At 36.5% G+C, this 26,571-nt stretch overlaps 1 protein-coding gene across 15 annotated transcripts; it reads right to left on the bottom strand.

Moving 5' to 3' along the window:
• Window positions 1–853: 853 nt before the first annotated feature.
• On the bottom strand, window positions 854–24,870 carry LOC129293450 (5-formyltetrahydrofolate cyclo-ligase-like protein COG0212). Of its 15 annotated transcripts, none has more exons than XR_008589158.1 (9): window positions 24,402–24,870; window positions 23,965–24,055; window positions 22,730–22,956; window positions 22,276–22,351; window positions 21,773–21,898; window positions 15,246–15,390; window positions 14,079–14,174; window positions 11,046–11,084; window positions 10,180–10,898 (listed from the first exon to the last, which is right to left on the bottom strand). XR_008589158.1 is itself a non-coding variant. In XM_054931431.1 (8 exons), exons 1-8 carry the CDS (start codon window positions 24,795–24,797, stop codon window positions 1,026–1,028), a joined length of 1,257 nt encoding a protein of 418 aa, XP_054787406.1. In that variant the 5' UTR covers window positions 24,798–24,870; the 3' UTR covers window positions 854–1,025. The 15 variants fall into 15 exon arrangements, 8 of the variants coding, with proteins under 8 accessions (XP_054787406.1, XP_054787414.1, XP_054787410.1 ...); XR_008589161.1 differs by lacking the exon at window positions 10,180–10,898 and adding an exon at window positions 14,696–15,027 and having other exon boundaries at window positions 10,980–11,084; XM_054931431.1 differs by lacking the exons at window positions 10,180–10,898; window positions 11,046–11,084 and adding an exon at window positions 854–1,181 and having other exon boundaries at window positions 14,135–14,174.
• Window positions 24,871–26,571: the final 1,701 nt, after the last annotated feature.

Raw genomic sequence — 26,571 nt, 5'->3', positions numbered from 1 at the left:
TATTTTTATTTTTCTTCAATATCTCTCCTTATATTTTAAATAGTTTTGAACATCAAAATGATGAACATAATATAAATTTCCAAGTTATTATCTCGTCAATGCAATGGTGGAGGGAAGTATTTGTTCATCTTAATTAGCAAAACCTTGGGATAGAATATGTCCAGGTGCAGCCTTTGGACTACAAAGTTTGTCACATGTGTACGAGCCTGGTTTGGTAGTTAATTTCTAGGAAGAAATATGTCAACTAGCCGAATTTGTAGACTGAGCCGCTTAAAAATTAAGTCCAGATTTGACAAGGCGGCGGCTTAATTAATACTAATTAGAAGATTGTATTGGCAGGCACAGCACAGAAATCATGCATGGAATACAAGTATACTTGACTGGAAATTATTAACTTGAGAGGATTAATCTCATCTTAATTAAGCTTAGCAAGAAAACCCTTGAAATTTTTGCAGCCATACAAATACAATCTCATCTCAAGTGTCCATTTCTTTTTCTTTTATTTTCATCTCTCTCTTTCTTTTCTTGACAAAACCAAACAAAAATTAAGGAGGAGAAAGTGAATAGAATCGAATTTGGAGTTGAAGGGAATATGATTTTGGATGAAAAATGTGAAAGAGAGAGAGTACAAAAGGGCTTCTAGATGAGGATGAATTCAGACGGAAGCAGATTCTGCACTGGCTTTCTAGTTGAATATATTGCTAAATCTTGTGTCTCTTGGTAAACAGAAAACAGTGGAAAGAATGAATTTAGGGGGGGGGGGAAGTTATAGGATGAATTACTTTTCCTTCGAATAAGAAGAAACCGCATATATTTTTGGCATTTAGTTCAGATGATAAGAAAGACTGAGAAATAGACAACGTATATTTGGTCTTGAATTCAACACATTGCTTTCAAATATGTCACTTTTCAAGACGTGGCACGCGCCAATGTCTCAAAAGTAAAGTATAACTACATAGCACACACCTAAAATTACAAGTACATCAAAATTCTCCAAAAGATTTATATTCCTAGATCATCGAATATTATCTTACCCTTCTATACACGCACATACGTAGAAAGGTATCTCTTACCTTAATTAGGAGAGAAACACATCCCCCATCAATGGACCAATCAATCGACATAATAGCACATTCTTTGAGATTCTTTCTTTGTCCTTTTCTTTTCTCTGCGTTTCTCACCTAAAGAAACAAACACAAGGAAAAGGTTATGATACATGAAAAAGAAGGGCGGCTGCTTCAATTTGTATCTTGCATCATGAAAGCTCCACTAGAGAGAGAGTGCAGGGTTCCACAAATTTTTAAAACCACACACAGGCACACAAAACATAAAAGAAGATAGCAAGTAACAATCTGTAACGATAACATGAGATCTTCAAGACTCAAATTCAAGACTCCAACATCATCAAAGAGGATGCGCGTCAATCACAGAGCCATGCGCTACAAAATCTTGTCACTTTTGACTTCTTTATTTCGATAGTGACACCATATAACATGGAAAAAAAAAATTCGATAGAATTGAAATATCAGTATAAAGTTTCATATAATATTGTGTCATGGCGTATTTCATTTTAATTTTTGTGTTAAGCACAGACGCAATTCTTATGAAAGTTTCTGCCTCATAGCTGTTTATGTGTCTTATCTTCTTTGTATACATATTTCCAATCTGACATGTCGTGTCTTCTAGCCTCTTGTGATATTTTCACCCACTAATACCTCATCTATAAACAAGAAATATTTCCAAGTAGATATGGAGTAAGGAGATTGAGTAAAACTATAACAACAAATACAAAGTGAAGTAGGTCAACCAGAGTTTATAACGGACCTTGCCTCTAAATTGTTTATAATAAGAAAAATATTCATCAATTTGATCTTCTAATCTTTTGGAAGATCGGGTCCGCATAGTTGATCATATATTTTTTATTTTGCATTGCGAGTATCTAAATCTTTCAAGTCTAATACATTCAACTGTCACCGTAGCATTTCTGGCCCAAACAAGAAACCCATGATCCTCTTTGGATTAAAAATTCTCATTACTTGCAACACAAGAAAAGCATCACAAAGTCTTATATGAATAAGCCTCCGGCACTATATATAAATGGTATACTAAGGTTTCAGAAATAAAGTCTACACTCAATAATAATGAAGTCCATTAAGGGATATGCAGAATCTGCATTTCTGCAGTTGTGAGTAGATTCAAGGATCAACTTGTGCTACACTTTACAGAAAAGGGCCTACTGAACACTACGGTGGTTAATCTAGCTACAGAGTGGCTGATGTCAATCCGAATGCAATAACTTATTTACTGAAAACCACAACAGGCTGATCCTTTAACCTAATGCTCTTTTCAAGTAATGAGATTTTTTTTTAAGTAATTTTATATGGTAGCAAATGTTGGGCTTTAAAAGGACAATAAGCACATAAAGTTGGAATAGTAAAGATGAGGAAATTGGGATGGATATTTGGCCACATAAGAAAAGATAAGATTTGTAATGAGCATGTACAAAAACGTGTGTGGCATCTATTGAGAACAAGATGGTAGAAAATCATTTAATATGGTTTAGACATGCCTAAAGAAGGGCATGGGAGTTGTCAATAAGGAAGGCGGAACCAATAGTCCTGAGTCATGTAAAGAAAGGTAGAGAAAAATCAAAAAAAATATTCAATTAAATTATTGCACGAGGTCTTTTAATTAATAAAATATTTAAAAATTTGATCGTTGATAGAGCATAATTATAACGTGTAATATGTGTGGCTAACCCCATATAGAGGGAATGGGGGGTAAGGCTTATTGTTGTTTTAGTCCACAATAAAGTATTTGTCTCAGTTTGCCATATTTCTCTTGTTCTGTCAACCAAGATTATATCTGAAAAGTACTTGAAGAACAATCAAGTCTTTGAACTTCCAGTACGAAAATCTTCAATTGATTCTCAAGCTAGCGTTAACATCAAATTTGCCTTGGGCACATCATAACGTTAAAAGGAGAACCCATGTTGTCGTTGAGTTGTCAAAATAAATCATTATGTTGAACTTCAACTATTGGACGTCCCTATCAAATCAACTATTCCTTCAATATCTCTTTGCAGAAAAAGCAACAAAACTTTTCAAGAGGAGGAAAATAATGAAACTAACAAGAAAAGTTAAAAATCCAATGTATACCTCACAGTTTGACTTCCAGACAAAAACCTTATCTTTCCACCGAGTATTCAAGTCTCCATCGTTCACATTTAGAAAAAAAATGCTATAATATATTCAGAGAAACAGAGGAACAAGAAATTCTGGGGTTAAAAGTGAAATGTGAGTTGCTTGCACAGTCACATGTTTCTGCATCACTCCTTTTTCAAATGTATGGATGTATAAAGTCAAGACACTAGCTAGCATTCACCTCCCCCGAGAGGTCCGGAAAGAAAAATGAGTCATGCAGTTTTAGTCTTCTTCTCTAACTTACGTCAAAAGCATCCATACCAACAAAACTAGTGTCATAATTCCAGCCGCAAATTTCAAAAGTAATTTTCCACAAAGAAAACAGTAATTATCTCTGGCATATATCCTAAGCATTATGATTAGTCACAAGGTGAAAAGAAAGACCATATAAGAGTTGATCGTGCAAGGGGAGCCCTAAGAGTCTAAACAACTGAAAGAACCAAAAAAGGAAAATGGTTGACCAATACCAATTTCATATGCCTTATTTAAACCTACACACATGAATCAGCATCCAGAAGTATGTGTAGGCAAGAGTTTGGTTGACGAATACCTATTTGATATACCGTGTTTACACCTACACACATGGCTTCTACTTTGAACATCGTTCACCAAAGTTGATGTTGAAGACAAATGAATCATGGGTCATCAGACTCTGATATCATGACTCTATATTAAATGTGTTTGAACACAAAGATGCCCAGGAAAGGTGCCTATTGATCTCCTTTGACCTATGTTACAAGTAAACACATCTTGCAGAGACAACTTGTGCCAATTATCTGATGATTCAACTAGTGGAAAAGGAAAGTTCAAATTTCATAACCATTTTTTAACTAATGAAAAACAATTGTGGTCGAAGACGAGCCGGATGAAGGAACCGAATGAATGTTATTCAATAATATGGACAGAATATAGACACGTATAATAACCTTCTGTAAAAGGAAATAAAAAACAAAAAGAAATAAAATCAAATATTACTCCTAATGAACCAATCCTATCAAATCTCTATTTTTACGAGATGAATCCCTCTAATTTCTCTTTAATTATTCTCACACTCCCCCTCAAGTGGGATCATAGATGCTAATCAAGTCCAACTTGCTTATACAATTATCAAAAACGGGTTTGTGTAATCCCTTTGTCAACACATCTGCTGCTTGGAGATTTGCCTATAGGAAAGCTAGACATACAATTCCATCTTCCACCTTCTCTTTGATAAAGTGTCTGTCTATTTCCACATGCTCGGACTTCTCATGTTGGATAGGATTCAATACCATACTTATGGCAGCCTTATTATCACAATATAGTTTGAGAGGTAGATCAAGTTGGACATGGATCTCTTCCAAAACCCTTTTTAGCCACAATTCTTCCATTATGCCTTAAGCAAGAGCTCTCAACTCAGATTCAGCACTACTTTTGGATACAACTCTCTGCTTTTGACTCTTCTAAGAAACCAGATTTCCCCATACAAATGAGTAATACCCAAAAGTAGATCTCCTGTCTTAATGATGTCCACCCCAATCTGCATCTGTATACACCTCTATATTCCTTTGTTCATGTTTTTGAAACAGTAAACCTCATCTAGGATTTCCCTTTAGGTACCTTAGGATTCTGTATGCAGCTTCCATATGTTTTTCCTTCAGTTCACACATAAACTGACTAGCAACACTCACAGCAAATGCTATGTCAAGTCGTGTGTGAGATAGATAAATAAGTTTCCCAATAAGCCTTTGGTATCTCTCTTTATCCATTGGCCTCTCTTTCTCTTTATCCTCTTCTTCCTCAACATAGTCACCTTCTTCATCTAAATTGCCCTCTTCTTTCTTGGATTTTTTCCTCTTCTTTGGGACAACAATAAGGGTTTCAATAGGTTTACACCCCAGCATACCTGTCTCTTTTAAGAGATCAAGTACATACTTCCTTTGAGACATATAAATACCTTGCTTTGATCTTGCAACCTCCATTCCCAAGAAGTATTTTAGACAACCCAAGTCCTTGATCCTAAATTCTTTCCCAGAACAGCCTTTATTCTTGCCACTTCCTCACTATGATCACCAGTGATGATTATATCATCAACGTATACAATAAGGACACACCTCTTACTCCCTTCTACTTTAACAAACATAGTATGATCCGATAGTCCTTGATTGTAGCCTTATAACTTTAGAACTTTTGAGAATCTATCGAACCATGCTCTTGGAAACTGTTTCAACCCACATAATGATTTGTTCAATTTACATACCTGATTCTCTCTTCCTTTATCAAAACCAGGAGGTAGAGTCATAAATTTTTCTTTCAATTCTCCATTTAGGAAGGAATTTTTGACGTCTAGTTGGTGTTACGGCCATTCAAGATTGGTTGCTACAGATAACAATACTCTGATGGTATTCAGTTTTGCCACTGGTCCGAATGTTTCTTGGTAGTCAATGCCATAAGTTTGTGTAAACCCTCTTGCCACCAGTCTAGCCTTCAATTTATCAATATTTCCATCAGCCTTATATTTAGGGGTAAATACCCATTTGCAACTAACCAGCTTCTTGTTTCTTGGTTTCTACACAACCTCCCAAGTCTCATTTTCTTCCAAAGCTTTCATTTCTTCCAAGACAGCTTCTCTCCATCCAGACGTTTTCAAGGCCTCATGAATGTCTTTAGGAATACAAACACCATCCACATTCACAATAAAGGCCCGATATCCTGGGGATAAGGCTTTATAAGATAGAAACATTTGAATAGGATGTTGTGTACCTGATCTTGGCTTCTTCTTGGGGGCAATAGGCTTCTCTAAGTCATCTTCTGAATTTTTGAACCTTCTTCCTTATTAGGATTATCATTCTCATCTTCTTTAGGACTATTTCCCATAGAATCTGTCATCGGTTCTAATTCCGGTACTGCTTCAGGTATGAGAGCTTTTGTACCATGCTTCTTCTTTCGTGTAAACTTTGATCTCTTTACCTTCTGCACCTGTGTTCTTGTCTCCCCTTGAACTTGCATTTTCGTTTGATTCTGGAATAAAAGAGACAGGCTCAAGCAAAGTGGGATGGTCAAGAGAATCAATAGGTTCAATGGGAGGGTATTCCTTAAATTCACTCGAACTCTCCCCCTGAATTGAAGGAGATGAATAGAAAGGTTCAGATTCAGAAAAAGAAACATCATGACTGATAAATAGATGTTTAGAAGATGGATCAAAGCATTTATATCCCTTTTGGTGTGAGGAGTAACCAAGAAACACACACTTGACAACTTATGGGTTAAGCTTGGAAGAGGAATGGAGATGAGCAAATGCAGAACACCTAAATAACTTTAATGGAAGAATGGTTTCAAGATGAGTAAGAGAGTGGGTTTGCTGGAGACACTCGAGGGGTGTGGCGTAGTATAGGATTTTTGTGGGCATGCAATTAATGAGATAGGTGGCGGTGAGGATAGCATCCCCCCAAAAATATTTTGGCACTTTTGTGGTAAACATAAGAGCACGGGAAACATCTAATATGTGTCTATTTTTGCGTTCGGCCACCCCATTTTGTTAGGGTGCATTCGTACAGGAACTCTTATGGATGATGCCTCGAGTTTTAAGAAAGTTACTTAGAGACTTGTTGACATATTCAGTGCCATTATCTGTTTGGAGAATTTTGATGGATGTGGTAAACTAATTGAGACCCATGGTATAGAATTTGATAAAAATAGAGGGTACCTCAGATTTATCTTTCATTAAATATACCCAACACACACGAGTATGGTCATCAATAAAGGTAACAAACTACTTGGCTCTAGTTCGATTAGAGACACGAGATAGACCCCAAACATCACTATGGATAAGAGAGAAAGGTTTAGAAGGCTTATATTTAGACCGCGGAAAAGAAGAGCGATGATGTTTAGCTAATTCACAAACATCGCAATGAAAATTAGAAATTTTATTAGATGAAAATTGGGAAAACAAATGACTCAAATATTGGACATTAAGATGACCCATTCTTTTATGCCACAATAAAAGATCAGCTTGTTCGGAAGTAGACACAAGGTTGCAGTAGATTCGGGACCATAGATTACTCACGGTTGATTCATCAAGGTAGTAGAGCCCATCACACTCCTCAGCACTGCCAATCATCCTCCCCGATGAGAGATCCTAGAAAATACAGTGAGTAGAGAAGAAATGAGCACTACATTTGGCTTGTTTAGTCAACTTGCTAATAGATAATAAACTGCAAGCAAGATAGGGAACATGAAGAACAAAGTCAAGGTGCAGAAATTTAGAAATAGTGATACTACCCTTTCCTGCAATGGAAGAGGATGTACCATTTGCCATGTCAATTTTCTCATGGCTACTACAAGAAAAGTATGAGGTAAACAAGGTAGAGTCTGCAGTCATGTGATCTGAGGCTCCAGAGTCAACAATCCACTTTGATTTAGTGGAACATACATTGAATGCAAAATGAGAATTACCTTGCTTAGCAACGGAAGCATTATGAAATGGAGGTGACTGGTTGGATTGTAAACTATAGAGCATCTCTAGAAGCTTATTTAACTAATCCTTGTCAATGGTGGGTAAGGTACCCGATTTGTCTTGAGCAGCACCAGATTTATCTAAAGTAGAATCAGAAGTAGTTTGATAGCTATGAGATTTACCTTTACGTGGTTTCCAATCAGGTGGTTTTCCATAGAGGTCCCAACATTTATCTTTTGAGTGGTATGTCTTTTTGCAATGCTCATATATAACCTTTCCTTTTGATTCCTTTTGGCCTTGATCAGATTGTCGGCTCACTAAGGCAGACGACTTAGATGAAGAAAGGTTGAGGAAAGTCTAGGCAACATCACCTTGAGACGTGAAGCCTCACGACAAACATCAACGAATGCATCACAAGTAGATGGTAGAGGAGAGCGAGCCAAGATGCGACTACGAACATAATCTAATGATTGATGAAGACCAGCCAAGAATTGAAATACTCGCTCATCTTCAATAAGCCTCTTATAACGTGCTGCATCACTAAGACAAGACCACTTCATTTCTATGTTGAGATCAATCTCTTGCCACACTAAAGCTAACTCCAACCAGAATTCAGTAAGGTCACGCTCACCTTGTTTGATATGCCAACTTCGAGTTTTGAGATCATAGATTCGAGCACCATCTTCCCCATCTGAGTAAGACTCCTTGACTGCATCCTAAATATCCCGTGCTGTCAGGAGAAACATAAAGGATCGTCTGATTTGAGGGGTCATAGAGCTAACTAACCAAGAAGCCACCAGAGAATTTTCGGCCTCCCACTTCACCAAGGTAGCTGAGTCTGACGCATCTGGTGGTTTGGACATACCTGAGATGAGACCCGACTTCCCATGGCCTCCAACAGCCAGTTGAACACTTTGGGCTCACTCACGATAATTGGTCCCATTGAATTTTTCGGACACCAGGACAAAAGACGCCCTCTCAGCAGAACTCAACCCAAGAAGAGTTCCGCCATTTGAGGTAATTTTTGAGTTAGCCTCAGCACCAGAACCCATGAACGCAAAGGGTTGAGTGCGCGAGTCTGACACTCGGCTAGCTCTGTCGTCTCCATCTGAATGATCGTGTTTAGTGTCTGCATGCTCTGATACCATGTGGTCGAAGACGAGCCAGAGGAAGGAACTGAATGAATGTTATTCGATAATATGGACAGAATATATACATGTATAATAATCTTCTATAAAAGGAAATAAAAAACAAAAGGAAATAAAATCAAATATTATTCCTAATGACCCAATCTTATCAAATCTCTATTTTTACGAGATGAATCCCTCTAATTTCTCTTTAATTATTCTCACAACAATTAGTTCTTCTCGGTTTCGGGTAGTTTCAGGATATTGAGAAGAAATAAATGACTGCTCACTTTACCTTCCAAAGTTTAACTTGTTGCTTCAAGTCCCTTTACCTAATAGGAGGCCCATAAAGTATTGTTTGTGTCATGACTGAATGACATAGAACATTGTTGAGTCTTGTTCTAAACAACACATTACATTCTGCAATGAGTCGGTTTCTTGTACCATTTGTCATGAAAACTAGCATCTTCAACCCTGACATCCGACATAACAAGAACTAAATTTCAGGTCATCAGAAACAGTTAAAATAAATATCCTCACATATCTGGAAAAAACATTTTTCACTTTCTTCCTTCTACTGTGTTTTAAAAGTATTTGAGAATCTTTTAACAATCATAATAAAATAACCAAATTAAAGAAAGGGCCATATCGTGTATATTTTATCGAAAGTTTATTATGCAGTAATAAACAACTAAGAAAAAAACAGATGTGCCATCGGTGAATTTTATGAAATCAGCAGAAGCAGCACATGCTTTAGAGTTTAGACAACGGCGCTCATTCTCAGGCTCTTGCATTGGGGAAAACATGTAAAGAATTCATTCAAAGTCATGATCCTGAAACTCTTGGGTGTGATCAGTAAGTTAGCAGCAGCAGCACATGCTTTAGACAACACTCCATTTTGTAACAGGAAATCAGTGAAGTTAATATCGGAAGGATAACGTAATTATTTAAACCTGTGGTTATAATCTTCTCATTGTGGAGATGTGAAGATTTGGATCCTGATGTTTTATGTGCATAAACTTTGTTTTTAATTTTTGATATTATCTTGGCTCTACTGGGTTAAGATTTTCAAGGCCCAGTAGCGTCCCACACAAACAAACACAGATGGTGATTAGCGCACCAAAGTGCCTTAATACTTTTATAGTTCAGTCGTTTAACATTGTCATTTCTACTAGCTCTGTTGCTGTATCTTCATGTTGCTGCTGTCTTCTTTTGACTCTTATATGCTTCTGTACGGTATATGGTTTCGAGCTCCTATATTAAAAAGTTATGAGAAAATTTAAAAATAATTCGAATGTTACAATACTAAAAATACGGATAGCATGATTCCCTATATTTTTTATATTTTATGATTATGATACCTATATAATACATTTAAAAAAAAATAAAAATAGAGAGATGATAATAGACGTAAAGGTACAAGAAGCCTCAGATTTATATTATTATTAATTTTTTTAATAAATGAATACATAATATATAGAACTTCAGTTGAATTTAACGTTTTGTCATTGAATAATGCCATTTTGTAATTTGCATCATCTATTCACTTGACACAGCTACATTGCTGATGTTAATGCATGCTCTCTGTTGAATCAGTAACCATGACGGTGGACGAATCTGTAAATACACACTTCCTTCTTCTTCTTCTTCTTACAGGCACGTCAGATTCAGGATTGCAACAATGCAGAACATAATAGAAAAAATGTAGTTAAACTCACACACAAAGCAAACAAATACATGAATCAGCATTCAGATGTATGTGTAGGCAGAGTTTTGTTGACCAATACCCATCTCATATCCCTTATCTACACCTACACGGATGGCTTCTACTTTGAACATTGTTCAACAAAGCTGATGTTCAAGACAGAAAAATAAGGAAGACGTGTTTTTATCCAAGGGAAAAGATGTGGCAGAAAAATTAGGAAGACGTGTTTTTATTTAAGGGAAAAGACGTGGCAATTTTGTGGTCCATGATATCCTGATCAAAAACAGAAATCAAGACCCTTGAATTTGTTTTAAAATCGAAGATGCATATTAGTCAGTTACAATGGTGACGCACAAAAGTAAGTCGATACAGAGTAGTCAAGCCAAGAAAGCAGTCGATGAATTAAGCTAGTTGAGCCAAAGACCCACCTCCTACGTAACAGAAATTGCAATGAAACATTTCACCAAAAAGAACAAAGATAAATTCCAATGAAACATATTTACACAAGAGGAGAAATTTTAAATTTAACTAACTGAATATATTTATACATCAGTCCGCCAATAAGACAAAACACTCACATATGCATTTGTGGGTTTTGGAGAGGAAAAACTATTAGCCTGATTGATTCAAAAAATGCGCGTTACAACCGGTATATATAAACCAAGCTGAGAAACAAAATAATAAATACTAAAAACTCCTAACAATCAATAATAATCCCTAATAATCAGGCATGATATTTGCAATAAATTCAATATCACCATACTCCTCCTCAAGTTGGATCATATATGCTAATCATATCCAACTTGTTTATGCAACTTTCAAATGTAGGCTTATGAAGCCCTTTAGTCATAATATTGGTAGCTTGAAGATTGGTAGGCAAAAAAGTCAGACATATGATTCCTTCTTCCACGTTTCCTTTGATAAAATGCCTATCCACCACCACATGTTTAGATTTCTCATGTTGAATTGGATTTAGGGCCACACTTATAGCTGCCTTATTGTCACAATATAGTTTTAGTGGTGAGTCCACCTTGACCAGTATCTCTTCTAGCACTCGTTTCAGCTACAACTCTTTCATTATTCCTTGAGCCAATGCTCTTAATTCAGACTCAGCACTGCTCTTAGAGACAACTATTTGCTTTTGACTCTTCCAAGAAACTAGGTTTTCCCACACGAAGGAACAATAACTAGAGGTTGATCTTGTATCAGGATGAGTTCCTCCCCAATCTGCATTCTTGTTTCTGGAAGAGTAACCCTATACCATGAGTACCTTTTAGATACCTTAAAATCCTGTAGTTTGCTTCCATATGCTTCTTCTTTGGCTCAATCATGTATTAGCTAGCCACACTCACTGCCAAGGCAATATCCGATCTTGTATAGGGGAGATAAATCAACTTTCCAACAAGCCTTTGATATCTTTCTTTGTCAGCGGGCTCTTCTTTCTCATTATCTCCTTCTTCAATCTCATCATTGAGATCTTCTTTTTTTGACTCTTCTTTATTCTTCTTAGGCTTCTTTTTTCTTTGGAATCACAATAGGGGTTTCAGCAGGCTTACATCCCAACATACCCATTTCCTTTAAAAGATCAAGTACAAACTTCATATACATATATACCTTTCTTTGACCTTGTAACTTCCACACCAATGAAAATATTTTAAGTTGCCAAGGTCCTATACCTTGAATTCTTTTCCCAGAGCTATCTTTATTCTTGTCATTTCCTCAAGGTGGTCTCCTATGAGAATAATATCATTAATATATATAGTAAGAATGCACCCCTTACCTTCCTCAGCTTTAACAAACACTGCATATTTTGACAATCCCTACTTGTAGCCCTTTAGCTTGAGGACTTCTGAGAAACTATCAAAACCATGCCCTGGAGACTACTTTAAGCCATATAGAGATTTCTTCAACCAGCACACCTGATCACTTTTGCCTTTATCAAATCTCAGAAGTAAAGTCATGTATACTTCCTACCTTAGCTCTCAATTCAGGAAGACACTCTTGATGTCAAATTGATGAAGTGGCCATTCTAAGTTGGATGCCACAGATAATAAAACTCTGATGGTGTTTAATTTCGCCATTAATGCAAAAGTTTCTTTGTAGTCAATGACATACCTCTGAATGAACCCTATTCCCACCTAGCATACTTTTAACTTGTCAAGACTACTATCAACTCTGGACTTAGGGGTGAAGACCCACTTGCAACTCGCAAGCTTCTTGGCACTCAGCCTTGAAACAATCTCCCATGTTTCTTTTTTCCTTTAAGTTTTCATTTCTTCCATGACGCAACTTGAATGCTGTTAGGAACTACCACTTTATCCAAATTAGTGATAAATGCTTGGTAATTCGGGGAGAGAGCTTTGTAGGACATATGCTTCTATATTAGATATAAAGTACAAGAGCAATGCTGTTTTTAGAGTACAATGCATAAATCCAAATCAAATTGTTCACTCACCAGTTCAAAACTTTGTTGAGGTGGTTTAGGAGCTACCGCTAGTTCAGACTCCTTTGGTGCTTCAGAAACAAGGTGCTCGTCTTCCTTGGACTTATGCTTTCATAAATAAACAAACAAGTTTGCTTCTCTACATCTCCCCCTTCTTTTGAGTTCTCTTTTGTGATCGGCACAATAGATGGTTCGATTGAAGGTTCAAGGCAGGGTGATAGCTTTGGTAATTGTGTTGGCAACGACTATGCTGGTGTAAATTAGGAATCAAGGAGCACCAATTTCTTGCTAGTTTCTTGTTCCCAAAATTGAGATTTCCTTATATTCTCCCCTTTGAATTGAAGAATTGGGATAGAAAGGTGTGCCTTCATGAAAAGTAACATCAAGGCTTACAAACATGTGTTTAAAATCAGGATCAAAATATTTATATCCCTTTTGAGTAGGAAAATAGCTAAGGAAGATGCATTTTGTAGCACAAAGTCTAAGTTCACTAATTTTGCAATTTATGGAGAGGAGTGCCAAAGGATAGGATATGGTTGGGCATTTGATTGATACAATAGGTTGTAATTAAGATGGCATTGCCCTAATAAAACTTCAGAACAATGTGAGTGAACATGAGCAACCTAGCAACTTCCAAAATTTGTTTATTTTTCTCTTCTACAATTCCATTTTGTTGGGGTGTATAGGCACAAGTATTGTGATGGACAATATCATGTTCGAACAAGAAGGCATCAAAGGTTTGGTTAAAACATTTAGTACCATTGTCAGTATGCAAGACTTGGATGGTTGTCTTGAACTGGGTTTGTATCATGTTAAAGAAATTGATGAACACACACGACCTCAGACTTGTCTTTTAAGAGATACACCCAACAAACTCAAGTATGGTTGTCCATAAAAGTAATGAACCACTGTGACTTTGTGCGATTTGGAATACAGGATGGTCCCCACAAATCACAATGTATGGTAATAAAAGGCTTGGTAGGTGTGTGCAGTGTTTTATGAAAAGATGTTTGATGCTGCTTTGCTAGCACACCTCATATTTGACATGATGATTAGTGGGCTAAGGTTTGGGAACAAAACATGAAAGGTAATGGAAATTAAGATGACCCATTCTCTTGTGCCATAACAGAATATTCATATCTTTAGAGGACGATATAGAGTTACATACACTAATGGCTTGTTAGGAACTTATGCTAGCATTATCAAAGAAGTAGAGCCTCTCACACTTTGTAGCACATCCGATCGCCTTCCCCAATTATAGATCCTGAAAGACAATAGGTCGGAAGAAAATTAGCACAACACTTGGATTACTTTGTTAATTGGCTAATAGATAATAGGTTGCATGCTAATTTTAGTACATGAAAAACAGATTCTATAGTGATAGAATCAGAGATGTGAATACTCCCTTTCTTAGTAATAGGAGCAAGAGATCCATCATCAATTTTGACTTTGAGGTTCCCAACACATGGAACATGGATGGAGAACAATTGATGACAATCGGTCATATGATCCAATGCTCCAAAGTCAACAATCCACAAAGATTGACTTCGAGAAGTTTTAAGGGCCCGAAGGAAATTACTAGTTTTAGCCATGAAAACTAAGGATACTAACTCACATCCCACAATTATAGCAGCATGTGATAACTAGAGTTTCCTTTTTCTCTTGAATGGTAGAGAAGCATTAGGCATAAAACTAAGAATGACCAAATACACCAATTTAGAACCTTCAAGCAAAGTCAAAAAATCATAATAAAGGTTAATGAGGATTCAAAGAGACGAACCATACACTAAATCGAGACACCCATAGCAAGGAAGTTTGAGAATGAGACTCCCTATACATGGGTAACAGAGGGATCACGCCAGAAAAAGCTCGTCATTGCCAAAGAAATGAATCACCATCCGTTTGAGTGTGCATGCGCCTCCACATGCCGCCTAGCATCCACTAGCACAGAATCGGCGCATGTGAGCTCCACACACCAATGTTAGCCTTCGTCCTTCAAGGGTGTGCCATTTAAACCCTATGGAGTCTCACTACACTAGTGTGAGAGTCAAAAACCTCACTAGCAGCAATGACAAGAGACGAGAACAAGGCTGCCATGTAGAACAACCCCCAGAACCCTAGAAAAATATTTCAAACCCTATTAGCTCTGATGCCATGTGGGTTTTTGAGAGGGAAAAATATTCTAATTGATTCAAAAAATGTGTCACATCCGGTATGCATACACCAAGTTGAAAGAGAAAACAATAAATACTAATAACTCCTAATAATTAATAATAATCCCTAATAATTAGGCAGAATATTTACAATAAATTCAATATCACCACAGCATTGTTACCGTCTTCGTTGAGCTGTGGGAGGCAACTCCTCTGAGGGACCAGTAGGAAGTTTCTGATTAGTCTGTCGCTCGATCCTCCTCTTGAGCTCTCTAAGTATTCGAACTTGTCCAAGCTTTTCAGGAGATAATTTGTCCCAATAAATCCCTGTAGCCACATATTTTTAGTTGGTCTTTTAAGAATATCCCTATTTAACATCCAAGTGATAGAAAAAACGAAAATTACATTGTTCACACTTGGATATTGATCATACTTGCTGTCACATAAAGTTAAAACTTAAAAGACATAGAAATGAAAGATTGTAATACAATTATAACTCACAACACACTGTACATGCTATCTTTCAATTCTGTAGAAATTATATAGATCTTTTCTTCATTTTCAAAACTAAATACAAAATTCTCTAGAGATTATTAAAGTCACTCAAATTCCTTTATTTTCAAAATTTACACATCATGAAAAAAAAGAGAGACAGTAAATTATACAAACATTTCCTTGATTTTTGTTGAAAGTTACACAAATCTATCATCCATTTTTAAAACATACATAGACCCCTAAAAATAGAAAAGATGTTGTTTCAGCAAAGCTCAGTGAAGGCTTGTGTTTGTTTTCTTTTTTTGGCTGGAATGCTTGTGGAATTTGCTCTCCATTTTCAAGGAATGTTTTATAAAAGTTCTGAAAACAGAAGAAGAGTCCAAACAATTTACTTTTGTTTTTATATTAAGTTTATATACGTTTTGAAAAGAGAGAAGAGATATATGTAATTGGTGTCTCTGCTCAATTAAATTATTTTCACAATGATGTAGTACATTTAAGATTTCACCCTCCAACATTCCTTCAGATGATCTTAACCATGTGTTTCATAGCCAAAAGCAAAAGAAGAGACAACGAGGGTTTCTCATAGGTAGATAGATTTACCAGTGCATGTGATAAGGATCTAAGTCAGCTCAACAGACCACCAATCACTCATCATTGTAGAAAGAACAGGAGATAGTTGAAACTAATGCTGTCATGCATGTTTTAAGGAATTTATCTGATTTAAATTAATTATTGTTGTTATTTTAATTGTTATTCTGTTTTAAATATTAAGTGCTGAATAATAGGACCTCAAGTTTGTAAGGGAGGTTCCTGTGCAGTAGTTCCTGATTTTTAGGCTAGTATCTTGCATTATTTGAATTATTCAGCTGTACTCTTTTATTTCAAACATCCTTGCTCCCATACACAGCAGGATATGAGTTAAGAATAAACCTGATCTTCCTCTGGAGATTCTCTTTCTTGGCTGTTAAGTTATTTAGAGTGAGATTCTTGCTCTAGCTAACTTAGTAGATAACTCTTTTTAATTCCTACTCTTCTAAGTTCTTACCAATTTGGTATCTGAGCCACATTTGATCAACATGGTGACCACACGTTCCAACAACGAAATGATAGATTCACATGTCACTTCCTCTAATAACCCCCCATGCAATGAATCTATTGTAAACCCATTTTCAAAGATCCGTTAACAGTAATTGCTTTCAAATTAGAGATGCTTGATCTGTTAAAAGAGAAGATAGAGGCACTTAAGGCTTCTACAACTAATAGAGGCAAGCAAACCATGGAAAGTCATTATAGGTGCTCTCACTAGGAGAAAGATAGTGAAGATGACTTTGATAGAAGAGGGCCACGACCACCATATACAAAAATGGATTTCCCAAAATTTAGTAGATGGGACCTATTAGGATGGATTTTGAAGAATGAGAAATTTTTCCAGTATTATCAAACACTGGAAGATTTGAAGGTTGATGTTGCTTCCATGAATTTAAAGGGAGATGCACTGGATTTATTCTCTTGGATTAATTTAGCACATACCTTAATTTACTGGAAAGAACTCGTGAGGGCTTTGCAAGAGCACCAAGGGCAGCCTAAATTCCAGAATCTTGATAAGCACCTCTATTCTGTCAAGCAAATGGGATTCGTTCAAGAATATAGACAAGAATTTGCCAAGCGTGTAGCCTGAGTTTCTCACTAGCCAAAACATTGCCTTCTTGGAGGTTTTTTGAGCGGCTTAAGGGAAGATTTGAGAGCTGATGTGCGAATATAGAAACCATGTACTATGTTTAAGGCAATAAGTCTTGCCTTAGAGTATGCGAAAAAGTTTCAACTTCAACGTAGGCCCAAGCTCACAGCTTCTTATGGTCAAAATTGGTCCAACCCTTATTTCAACCAACAAAATAATTCTTTACGTGACTCACAAGGGACAACTTCAGCATTTACACCAAATGCACTCAAGAGCACCAACGTGTCATCTCTAAATCTTCTTCCAAAAAGTATGACGCTGATTAGACCTGCTCTCTCAAACTCCGAACAGTAGTGCCACAGGGATAAAGGTCTTCGCTTTTGTTCTGGGGACATTTTTTTCCTGGGCATTGATGTAAAACCTCTTCTTTCTCTCTCATGGAGATCAACAAGGATGGCCAGCCTTTATCTGAGAAAACCGAAGCCATTACAAAAGCCGAGGATGAGATTTCGGAGACTGCAAAGATCTCGTTTAATGCTATACTAGGCAACAACACTGCAGCAACTATGAAACTTAGTGGTTTAGTGCAGAATCTTGATGTATTGCTACTTGTGGATAGTGGATCTACACATAATTTCATTTCTAATTTATTGGTGCAAGAACTGGGCTTGCCTACTTGCTCTATCTCTATTTTTGGAGTTTAGATTAGAGATGGCAGAATTGTTCGCTGCAACAAGTTATGTAAAGAAGTGGAAGTCAAGCTTCTAGATTTACCTCTTAAGCAAGACTTCTACCCCTTCTCTCTTGCGAGAACCGATATAATCCTAGGAATTAAGTGGTTGGCCTCTTTGAACACAATCCAAGCCAATTGGAATGAAATGTTTTTAATTTTCTAGGTTGATGGCAAGAGGTATAAGCTTCAAGAAGTACCTCCCCTGCCAACTAGAAAGCAAGCTTGCACTTAATGTTTTCTTCTAAGCTGAGATTGGGGTCACCAAATGCTAAGTCAATAGATGTGGACGAGCTCATGGTGAGTTTGATAGCTTGTTTGATGAACCCACTACTTTACCACCTTTCAGAGATCACCATCATGCCATTCATCTGTTACTTGGGGCTTAACTTCCTAACTTACGTCCTTATTGCTATCCTTACTTCTGGAAGACTGAGATTGAGCAACAGGTGGATGAATTGTTACAGAAAGGCTTCATACAGCCAAGTTCAAGCCCTTTTGCTAGTTCAGCTTTATTAGTAAAGAAAAAGGATGACTCTTGGAGGTTGTGTAGACTATAGGGCCTTAAACCAGATCACAGTCCCGAACAAATACCTGATTCCCAACATTGATGGGCTTTTAGATGAGCCACTTATTTTTTTAAGATCGATCTCCGCTCCGAGCGCACCACCAGATACGGGTCCTACTAGCTAATATTCACAAGACAGCATTTAGGACACATAGTGGACACTATGAATTTGTCGTCATGCCTTTAAGACTGACAAATGCCCCTACTATTCAAGCAGCCACGAACGATCTTTTCACCCTTATCATCAAAAGTTTGCATTAGTTTTCTTTAATGACATCCTAGTCTACAGCCCCACTGCAACACAGCATGAAGTGCATCTCCGATTGGTGTTTACCACCTTGTAGCAACAACATTATTATGCCAACTTTAAGAAGTGTGAATTTGGGCAGACTCGTGTATCCTTCTTGGGGCATAAAGTTCCACACAAAGAGTGGAAACAAACTTCGAAAAGATCAACACTATGAGTAAGTGGCCAGAACCTGCCCGTGTGACTAAGCTTCATGGATTCCTAAGGCTCACTGGCTATTATCGACAATTTGTCAAGAACTACGGTATTATTGCTCGTCCCCTCACTGAATTAACTAAAAAGAATGCTTTTTGCTAGTCACCTAAAGCACAGAGAGCTTTTGAGAGGCTTAAATGTCATCTTATTACTGCTCCTATTTTAAAACTTCCTGACTTTTCTGCTGAGTTTGTTGCAGGATGTGATCCATCCATGAATGTTGTTAGGGCAATTCTTATGCAGAATGACCATCCCATTGCTTTTTATAGCAAAAGGCTATCTTTCTCTAACAAGTTTCAGTCCACTTGTGATCAAGAACTTTTGGCATTAATCTTAGCACTCCAAAAAAGGCGTCATTACTTATTGTGAAGGCATTTTACAGTGACAACTGATCACAGCAGTCTAAGGAATTTGCTACAGCAAAGAATATTGACAAATACCCAACAACGCCTCATCCTTAAACTCCTTCCCTTTGATTTTACAATTGTGTATAACGTTGGAAAAGAAAATTTCGGGGCTGACTCACTGTACAGGAGGCCACAACATGCTATGTTTCTCACTATGGTGATACCTATACCTTTGGACTATCTAGAATTACAGGAGGCTTTGACCGCTGACTCATTTACAGCTTCTATTATTGCTGCTTTGAAAGAAAAGCCCAGCTCTCGCCTTGGTTACAGCTTGGTTGAGCAGAAACTATATTTTAAAAGGCACTTGGTCATTTCCTAAGGCTCCTCTCTTTGCTCCAAGCTGCTACAAGAGGCGCATGTAACACCTTCTGGGGGTCATGATGGCTTCTTGAAAACTTTAAAGCGTCTATCCGGCGCAGTTTACTGGCCCAAAATGAAACATGATGTGAAAGCTATAGTGCAACAATGCTTTGCTTGTCAAAAGAATAAATATGAAACTATATTGGCAGTAGTTAAAGCATCTATCAGCAATGCTTATGCATGTGACACCTTCCGGCTAGTCTGTTGCAGCCTTTACCTATTCCTAACCAAATTTGGGAAGATATTTCTCTTGATTTTATTATGGGGTTGCCAAAATCTGGTGTCTTTGACACTATATTGGTGGTAGTTGATTGGCTGAGTAAATATTGCCATTTTATTCCCATATCCCACCCCTATACTACAAAATCTATAGCTACTCGTTTTTGTGAAGAAGTTGTTCGTCTGCATGGCATACCTCGTTCTATTGTTTCAAATAAGGACCCACTTTTCTTGAGTGCATTTTGGTAGGAATTGTTTAAGCTAAGTTAGACTGCCTTCAAATGAGTACTGCTTAACACCGACTGATTAATGGGCAAACTGAAGTGGTCAACTGTTGTCTTGAGACATACCTAAGGTGTTTTGCACATGAACAGCCACGTTCATGGAATAAGTTTTTATCTTGGGCTGAGTTTTTATTCAACACTGGCTTCCATGTTTCTGCCAACACTACACCCTTCAAGGTGGTTTATAGTAGGGGCCCGCCTCCCTTTCATCCTTTCATTAAGGGTGAAACTCATATTGATGACCTTGCTGCACAATTGGAAACTAGAGATCACATGTTGCAGCTGCTCAAGGATAATTTGCAAAAAGCTCAACACTAGATGAAGATGTATACAGACCATCATCTACGTGAGCTCTCTTTTGAGGTAGGTGACTCAGTTTTCTTAAGGATACAGCCTTTTAGGCAACGCTCGCTGTCACACAAGAAGTATGATGAGCTCTCACCTAGGTTTTTTAGGCCTTACACCATAGTTTGCAAGGTGAGACCAGTGGCTTAGGAATTGGAGCTACCTTCAACAGCTAAAGTTCACCCAATTTTCCATGTCTCATTATTGCAAACAGCTCGGGAATGCCTCCTCTGGACCGTCCAGCTGAATTGCCACTCTCGGCTGATTTTGAACTCATTTTGGAACGTGAAACAGTCCTATCTCATCGCTAGAAGGATCTCATTTAGAGCTATTGATCCAATGGGAGTTTAGACCAAAGGAAGAATCAAGTTGGGAAGATTATGATCTTTTTGCACAGAAATTTCCAAACTTCTGCCTTGAGGACAAGTCGTTTTTTCAGGGGGGGAGTAATGATAAGGATCCAAGTCAGCTTAGCAGACCACTAATCACTTATCATAGTAGAAAGAAGAGGAAGATAGTTGAAACTGATGCTGTCATGCATGTTTTAAGGGATTTATCTTATTTAAATTAATTATTGCTGTTACTTTTTATTGTTATTCTGTTTTAAATATCAGTTGCTGAATAATAGGACCTCAAGGTTGTTAAGGAGGTTCCTGCAGAGTAGTTCCTGATTTTTAGGCTAGTATCTTGCATTATTTGAATTATTCAGTTATACTCTTTTATTTTAAACATCCTTGTTCCCATACACAACAGGATATGAGTTAAGAAATAAACCTGATCTTCCTCTGGAAATTCTCCAACTTGGCTTTTAAGTTATTTAGAGTGATATTCCTAGCTAACTTAGTAGATTACTCTTTTTAATTCCTACTGTTCTAAGTTCTTACCAGCATGCAACTCCAAAAGTAATCGGGTAAGAATACAAAGTGGGAAAATTGAATAACACAAGGGAAAAAATCAATCATGCCAGTTCATAAGCATCAGTACTGCACTTTCCTCAGAAGGCATCTCAGATATCTACAAACAAAAGACTCGTTCCTGACATCAATCGAATCCGCACTAAGAAGAAAGCCATAGTTTGAACACTAACATGAAAAAGAGTGTATTGTCACACCAACCTTGAGGCTTCTGAATTGATGTGTTGGTGAAAATGACCTGCGTTGGAGTGCATATAATGTCCACAGGCACATCATGGATTAACAGCTTTTCAACCGGAATATCATCCACCAATTGGCAATCATGCACTGAAATGGTAGTTCTTGCATTACTGCATAGGCTATAATTAAATAAAATAAAATTCAATTATATAAAAACATAACCATGATTTTTGAAAAAAAAAAACCGTGAAACAGACTTAATTACAGCTTATTGTACTGAAGTTGCAGTTATTAATAGCGAATTTAACTCAACTAAGAATGAATTTACTAAAGCTAGTCATACTGAAATTGTAGTTATCGATGGAATGCTAGAGTATTGAGGTCATCCCATCTGGAAAAAAATTGTAAAGAAAAAGAATTTAAAGTGTTTCCATTTTTCAATACAGACTTAAATTATGTCTGAAAAAAGTTTAGGTAGGGGGAAACTCATATGAATCCAACAAGGGAAAGTGATTACCACTTACCAGAAGTGACAACAGGTGTTGAATCATCAATAGCTCCCATATAACGCAGCATCCCATACTCTAGTTCTGCAAACCCCTGCACTTCACCGTTCTTAGTTGAGTTTAAGGGAAAACACAACTTCAAGATCCATTGCCATTGTATTTAAAAGGTACTCATTAGCCAAATATAATTATTGCTTTATCATCACAAAAAGCATTTAGAAAACATTCTGTAGAATGATCCCATAATACATTAAGCAAACTGATAAGCACCAACTTTGGTTTCTGTTCACATCAGAGGAACGTGCATGTGTGTACACAGAGAATGGAAGCCAAAGACAGTTCTAATTTCCTATGTTCGTATGTATGTCCAAAACGCTGAAGTCTGGAATCAATTATAGTCTTAACTTCTTACACATGAGCTAATGTAAAGGTGATAAAAATTATGAGAAAACCAAAACACGTGCAACATTACCTCTCCCTTTCCCAATCGAGCACCTGTTTTTGGGTCAACAGCAACTGATCCAATGACAATAAGATCTACCTTTATCTTTTCATCTAATCCAATTGGCTTCCCATGCTTGGCAACCCCAACAGAGGTACAGGCTTCCTTGATGGTACCCGGGGTTAACATATGGGATTCAACAACAGAGAAAAATCCAGTCCTTAGACGTGGCTGAGGAGTTAACAACTTCTTACCATCTGCACAGGAAATGATCAAACAATTAAATTATTCTCATCACATTTAAAAGAGAACACAAATCATTCTCAAACACCAGCTAAGACAAGGAAAGCTAAAAAGGCAACACTATTAAACCACCACTGGTATGATCTCTGCTACTAGCTACTGCTACAACCATTACCAGAAACAACCCATCTTACTTTCAAATCTATTTTCAAACCAGATTGCAGTTCAAGTTTAATCCATGAGAACTTATAAAGCCTCTGGCAATTGTTTGCTATAAGCCACAGTAGAGTGAATTAAAGGCTACCATTTATCTACAGATATTTCAATGGTAGTGATGTTATTAGTTGATGACAAATTGACCCAAAAACGCCCAGAAGATTAGATATTCCATGACACAAAATTGTGTACTTTGGCTAAGATGATTAGATAAAATTACTAAGTGCTAGGTCCATACGATTCAATCATCATGCAGGAAAGAGTCATCTCTTTCCAAAACTCAAGGATCCTTTAAACTGAATCACAAAAGTCCAAAATCATTCTTTCCACAATTTTAGATGCCTAGGTTATAGGTTTAACCTACGTGCTAATCGAAACTCTACCCTAAAGAAGTACACTGGTCACTAGACCCCTAACTTGAAATCGCTCATCATGGGCAAGCAGTCCAATCATTTGGTACAAAAATGAAGACATACAGGTCTTCATTTGCCAATGGGAAGTCAATCAGCAAAGCATTCAGGACTCCAAATTTCAAAGGCCTAAGATTTGGTGGGAAAGAAAAACAAGGTTTTGGACAGATATCAACACCCTACTATTGTTCCTTTCTGCATATTACGTATTAGAATCTTCTACCAACGTTTACAGGCCTCCTATTTTTGCTACTTGTGTGTGTGTGTATAACAGGACAAACGTGAAATTTTAGCGGTGAAGTCTGCAGTTCATCAATCAAACAAAGTGATCGTAGAAAGCAAAGCCCCACCCAACACCCAAAGTCCCCAACAATAATTACAAATAGAATAGCTAACCTGAGAGAGTAAGAAATCTGACTTGCTTTTGAGGAGAATCTGGGTTAACCTTCACACATTGTGCACCACGAAACACATCCAACTCCCTCATCTGCCAAAACCCACATCAAGTAACTCCACATAGATTCTAACAAAATCCATTAGCCAATAGTCATTACCCAACCCCACCAAACTATTACTTCCACTCATAAACAGGAAAATTCACTGCAAAACTAAGTTAGCTCTTGGTTCTTATAATCTCATTCAATTTTCAACTTAGTCCACATACGATAGCACATAGTTAGCCACTTTATCAAAACGTATGGTTTAATGGCAGGGACAAAAAGCAATCTTTCAAAAACAAATTAAAAATGGTATGAAACTATCCAAAACCTTCACCGTATTTTCTTCTCAGCCAAACTGAAAGTAGATGCAGCATGCATGAACTTAGCATTAACCTTGTCAGCAGCAACTGAAGCACCCACGAAATTGGGAATCCGGTGGTGAACGGGTCGCGGGTTTTGAGCGAAGTTCTGGGCCTCCATTTTGTCCCAAATTCTTTTTCGGATTACCCATTTCCAAGCTTTCGGCTCGTTTTTTTGGTCCATCTCTCTCTTAGAAGTCTCTGCCATGGTTTCCCGCGCCTCGGCATCAAGGCGGAGCCTTTCGACCTCAAAAGCGGCGTCGTCGAAAGCGGTGCTCTTGTGGGCTTTACTGCTAATGCCGTTTTCCAAGAACCTGCAAGAATTCTTTGAAGGGAAGGTTGAGGGGAGAAAAAGAAGTGGGGGACTCCAAAGCGAGCTGCAATTCTTGAGCTTGAATGGAAAGTATAGTCGGACAGCATATGAATCCATCGAACGAAGAATTCGGGTTTGGAATTCTAGTTAGAACTGGATAATCGGACAATTGTCTTTGGTACTAATTATCGTGAGAATAGAACTCTGTTGCAACTGTTTTTCCCTTTATTTTAATTTTACTGACACATAATTTTTTGAGGAATAAAAAAATAGATTTTTAATGTATCATCGCAAATTACGTAAAAATTTTAAAAATACACAAATATCTACATGCTTTTAATAAAAACTAGGCAATTTCTCATACTTTACACTGAATTTGTGTAATTTAAAATAAATATTATTGATATCATTGATATGACTAAATTTTTAAGAGTTCACGCGCTCAATCATTTTTTTTTTTAAATATTTTTTATATACATCTTATCTTTATTTTTGGAGCTTGTAATGAAAAACTTATTTAAAAAATACCTTCTTAGAGTGCTTAGAGAATATTAGCCCAAAAAAAAACTTCTTTAGCATACTCAATAATCCCTCATTTTTGATTAAGTAAAAATATTAAACATTAATTTATGAATTATAACATAAATTATAGTTTCATAAATATGGATATAAGAAAAAAGTCAAAGGGATTCCTCTTTTTTTAATTGTATTCTATTCTTTTGTAATTTTTGATTCCCATTCTTCTTTTTTCCAAAACAAAAAGGCTACAAAAAAGATACATTTATCACTCAAATTTTGCCTGTTTAGAGTACGTAAATAATTACCACATTATCTTGTCAATGCGGCATATATGGTAAAATAGCCGCAATTTAAAAGGTCAAGACCACGAGAGAAAGATTGATGATTTAAATCAAACTTAAACTTATTTTTATTCCTTTTATTTTTTTTTTTACAAATAATGCTTATGGATGATAATTGATCAAAGTTAATTGATATTGAGTATAGCGAATTAGGAAAATACATAAAAAATAGGAAAAGAAATTAAATGTCATTTATCAAAAAAATTGAAAAGGCATGAAAAAGTAGAGCGAATCTAAAAGGATGGTCGAATGTATTAATGTTAACGATTAAGGAAATTTGAAAATAAGATTGCTCAATGCTCTCGTAAAAGTAAACTGAAAATAAATAAAGAATAAAAAATTAAATTAAATCTCATTGATCAGAAAAATTAAAAAAGCAAGGAAAAGTACATTAAATGGAGAAGTATAGCTAGATAAAATTAATGCTAATTATCAAAAAAATTTAAAAATGAGATTGCTTTTAAATTAATGCTTCTGTAAAAATGGACTGAAAATACACAAAAAATAAGAAAATAAATTAAATCTTATTAAAGAATTAAGAAAAATTTTCATATTGACATTAACCTAAAATCTATTAACTAATGAGATTCAATTTTTTTTTTAAAAAAAGACTACTTTTGAATCAATACTCCTGTAAAAGTAAACTGAAAAGACATAGAAAATAGAAAAATAAATTAAAAGTAGACTAAAAATATATCAAAAGTAGGAAAATAAATTAAATCTCATTAATGAATCAAGAGAAATTTTCATATTAACATTAGTCTAAAATTTATTAATCAATGAGAATCAATTTTTATTTACCAATTGGATTGAAGCTACAAAATATATATATACACACACCCCACACACACACGTACGTACAAGATAAAATGGCTTGAAAAAGAAAACCAAAGCACATGGAGAAATGCAACAAATATGAGCCATGAACAGAAAAAAATGGAGTCAGTTAATGTGCTTCCATCCAAGTTGTCAATTACAGTTCAAAATTTAAAATTGAAAATAGGTGAGGCCACATGAAAAATTAATTGAAT

Source organism: Prosopis cineraria, unplaced genomic scaffold (genome assembly GCF_029017545.1).
Source record: "Prosopis cineraria cultivar Desert tree isolate PC_DT_omini unplaced genomic scaffold, ASM2901754v1 PC14, whole genome shotgun sequence".
NCBI lineage: Eukaryota > Viridiplantae > Streptophyta > Magnoliopsida > Fabales > Fabaceae > Prosopis > Prosopis cineraria.
Note: the sequence above shows the minus strand (reverse complement) of the source record. Positions and strands in the feature narration are given on the sequence as shown.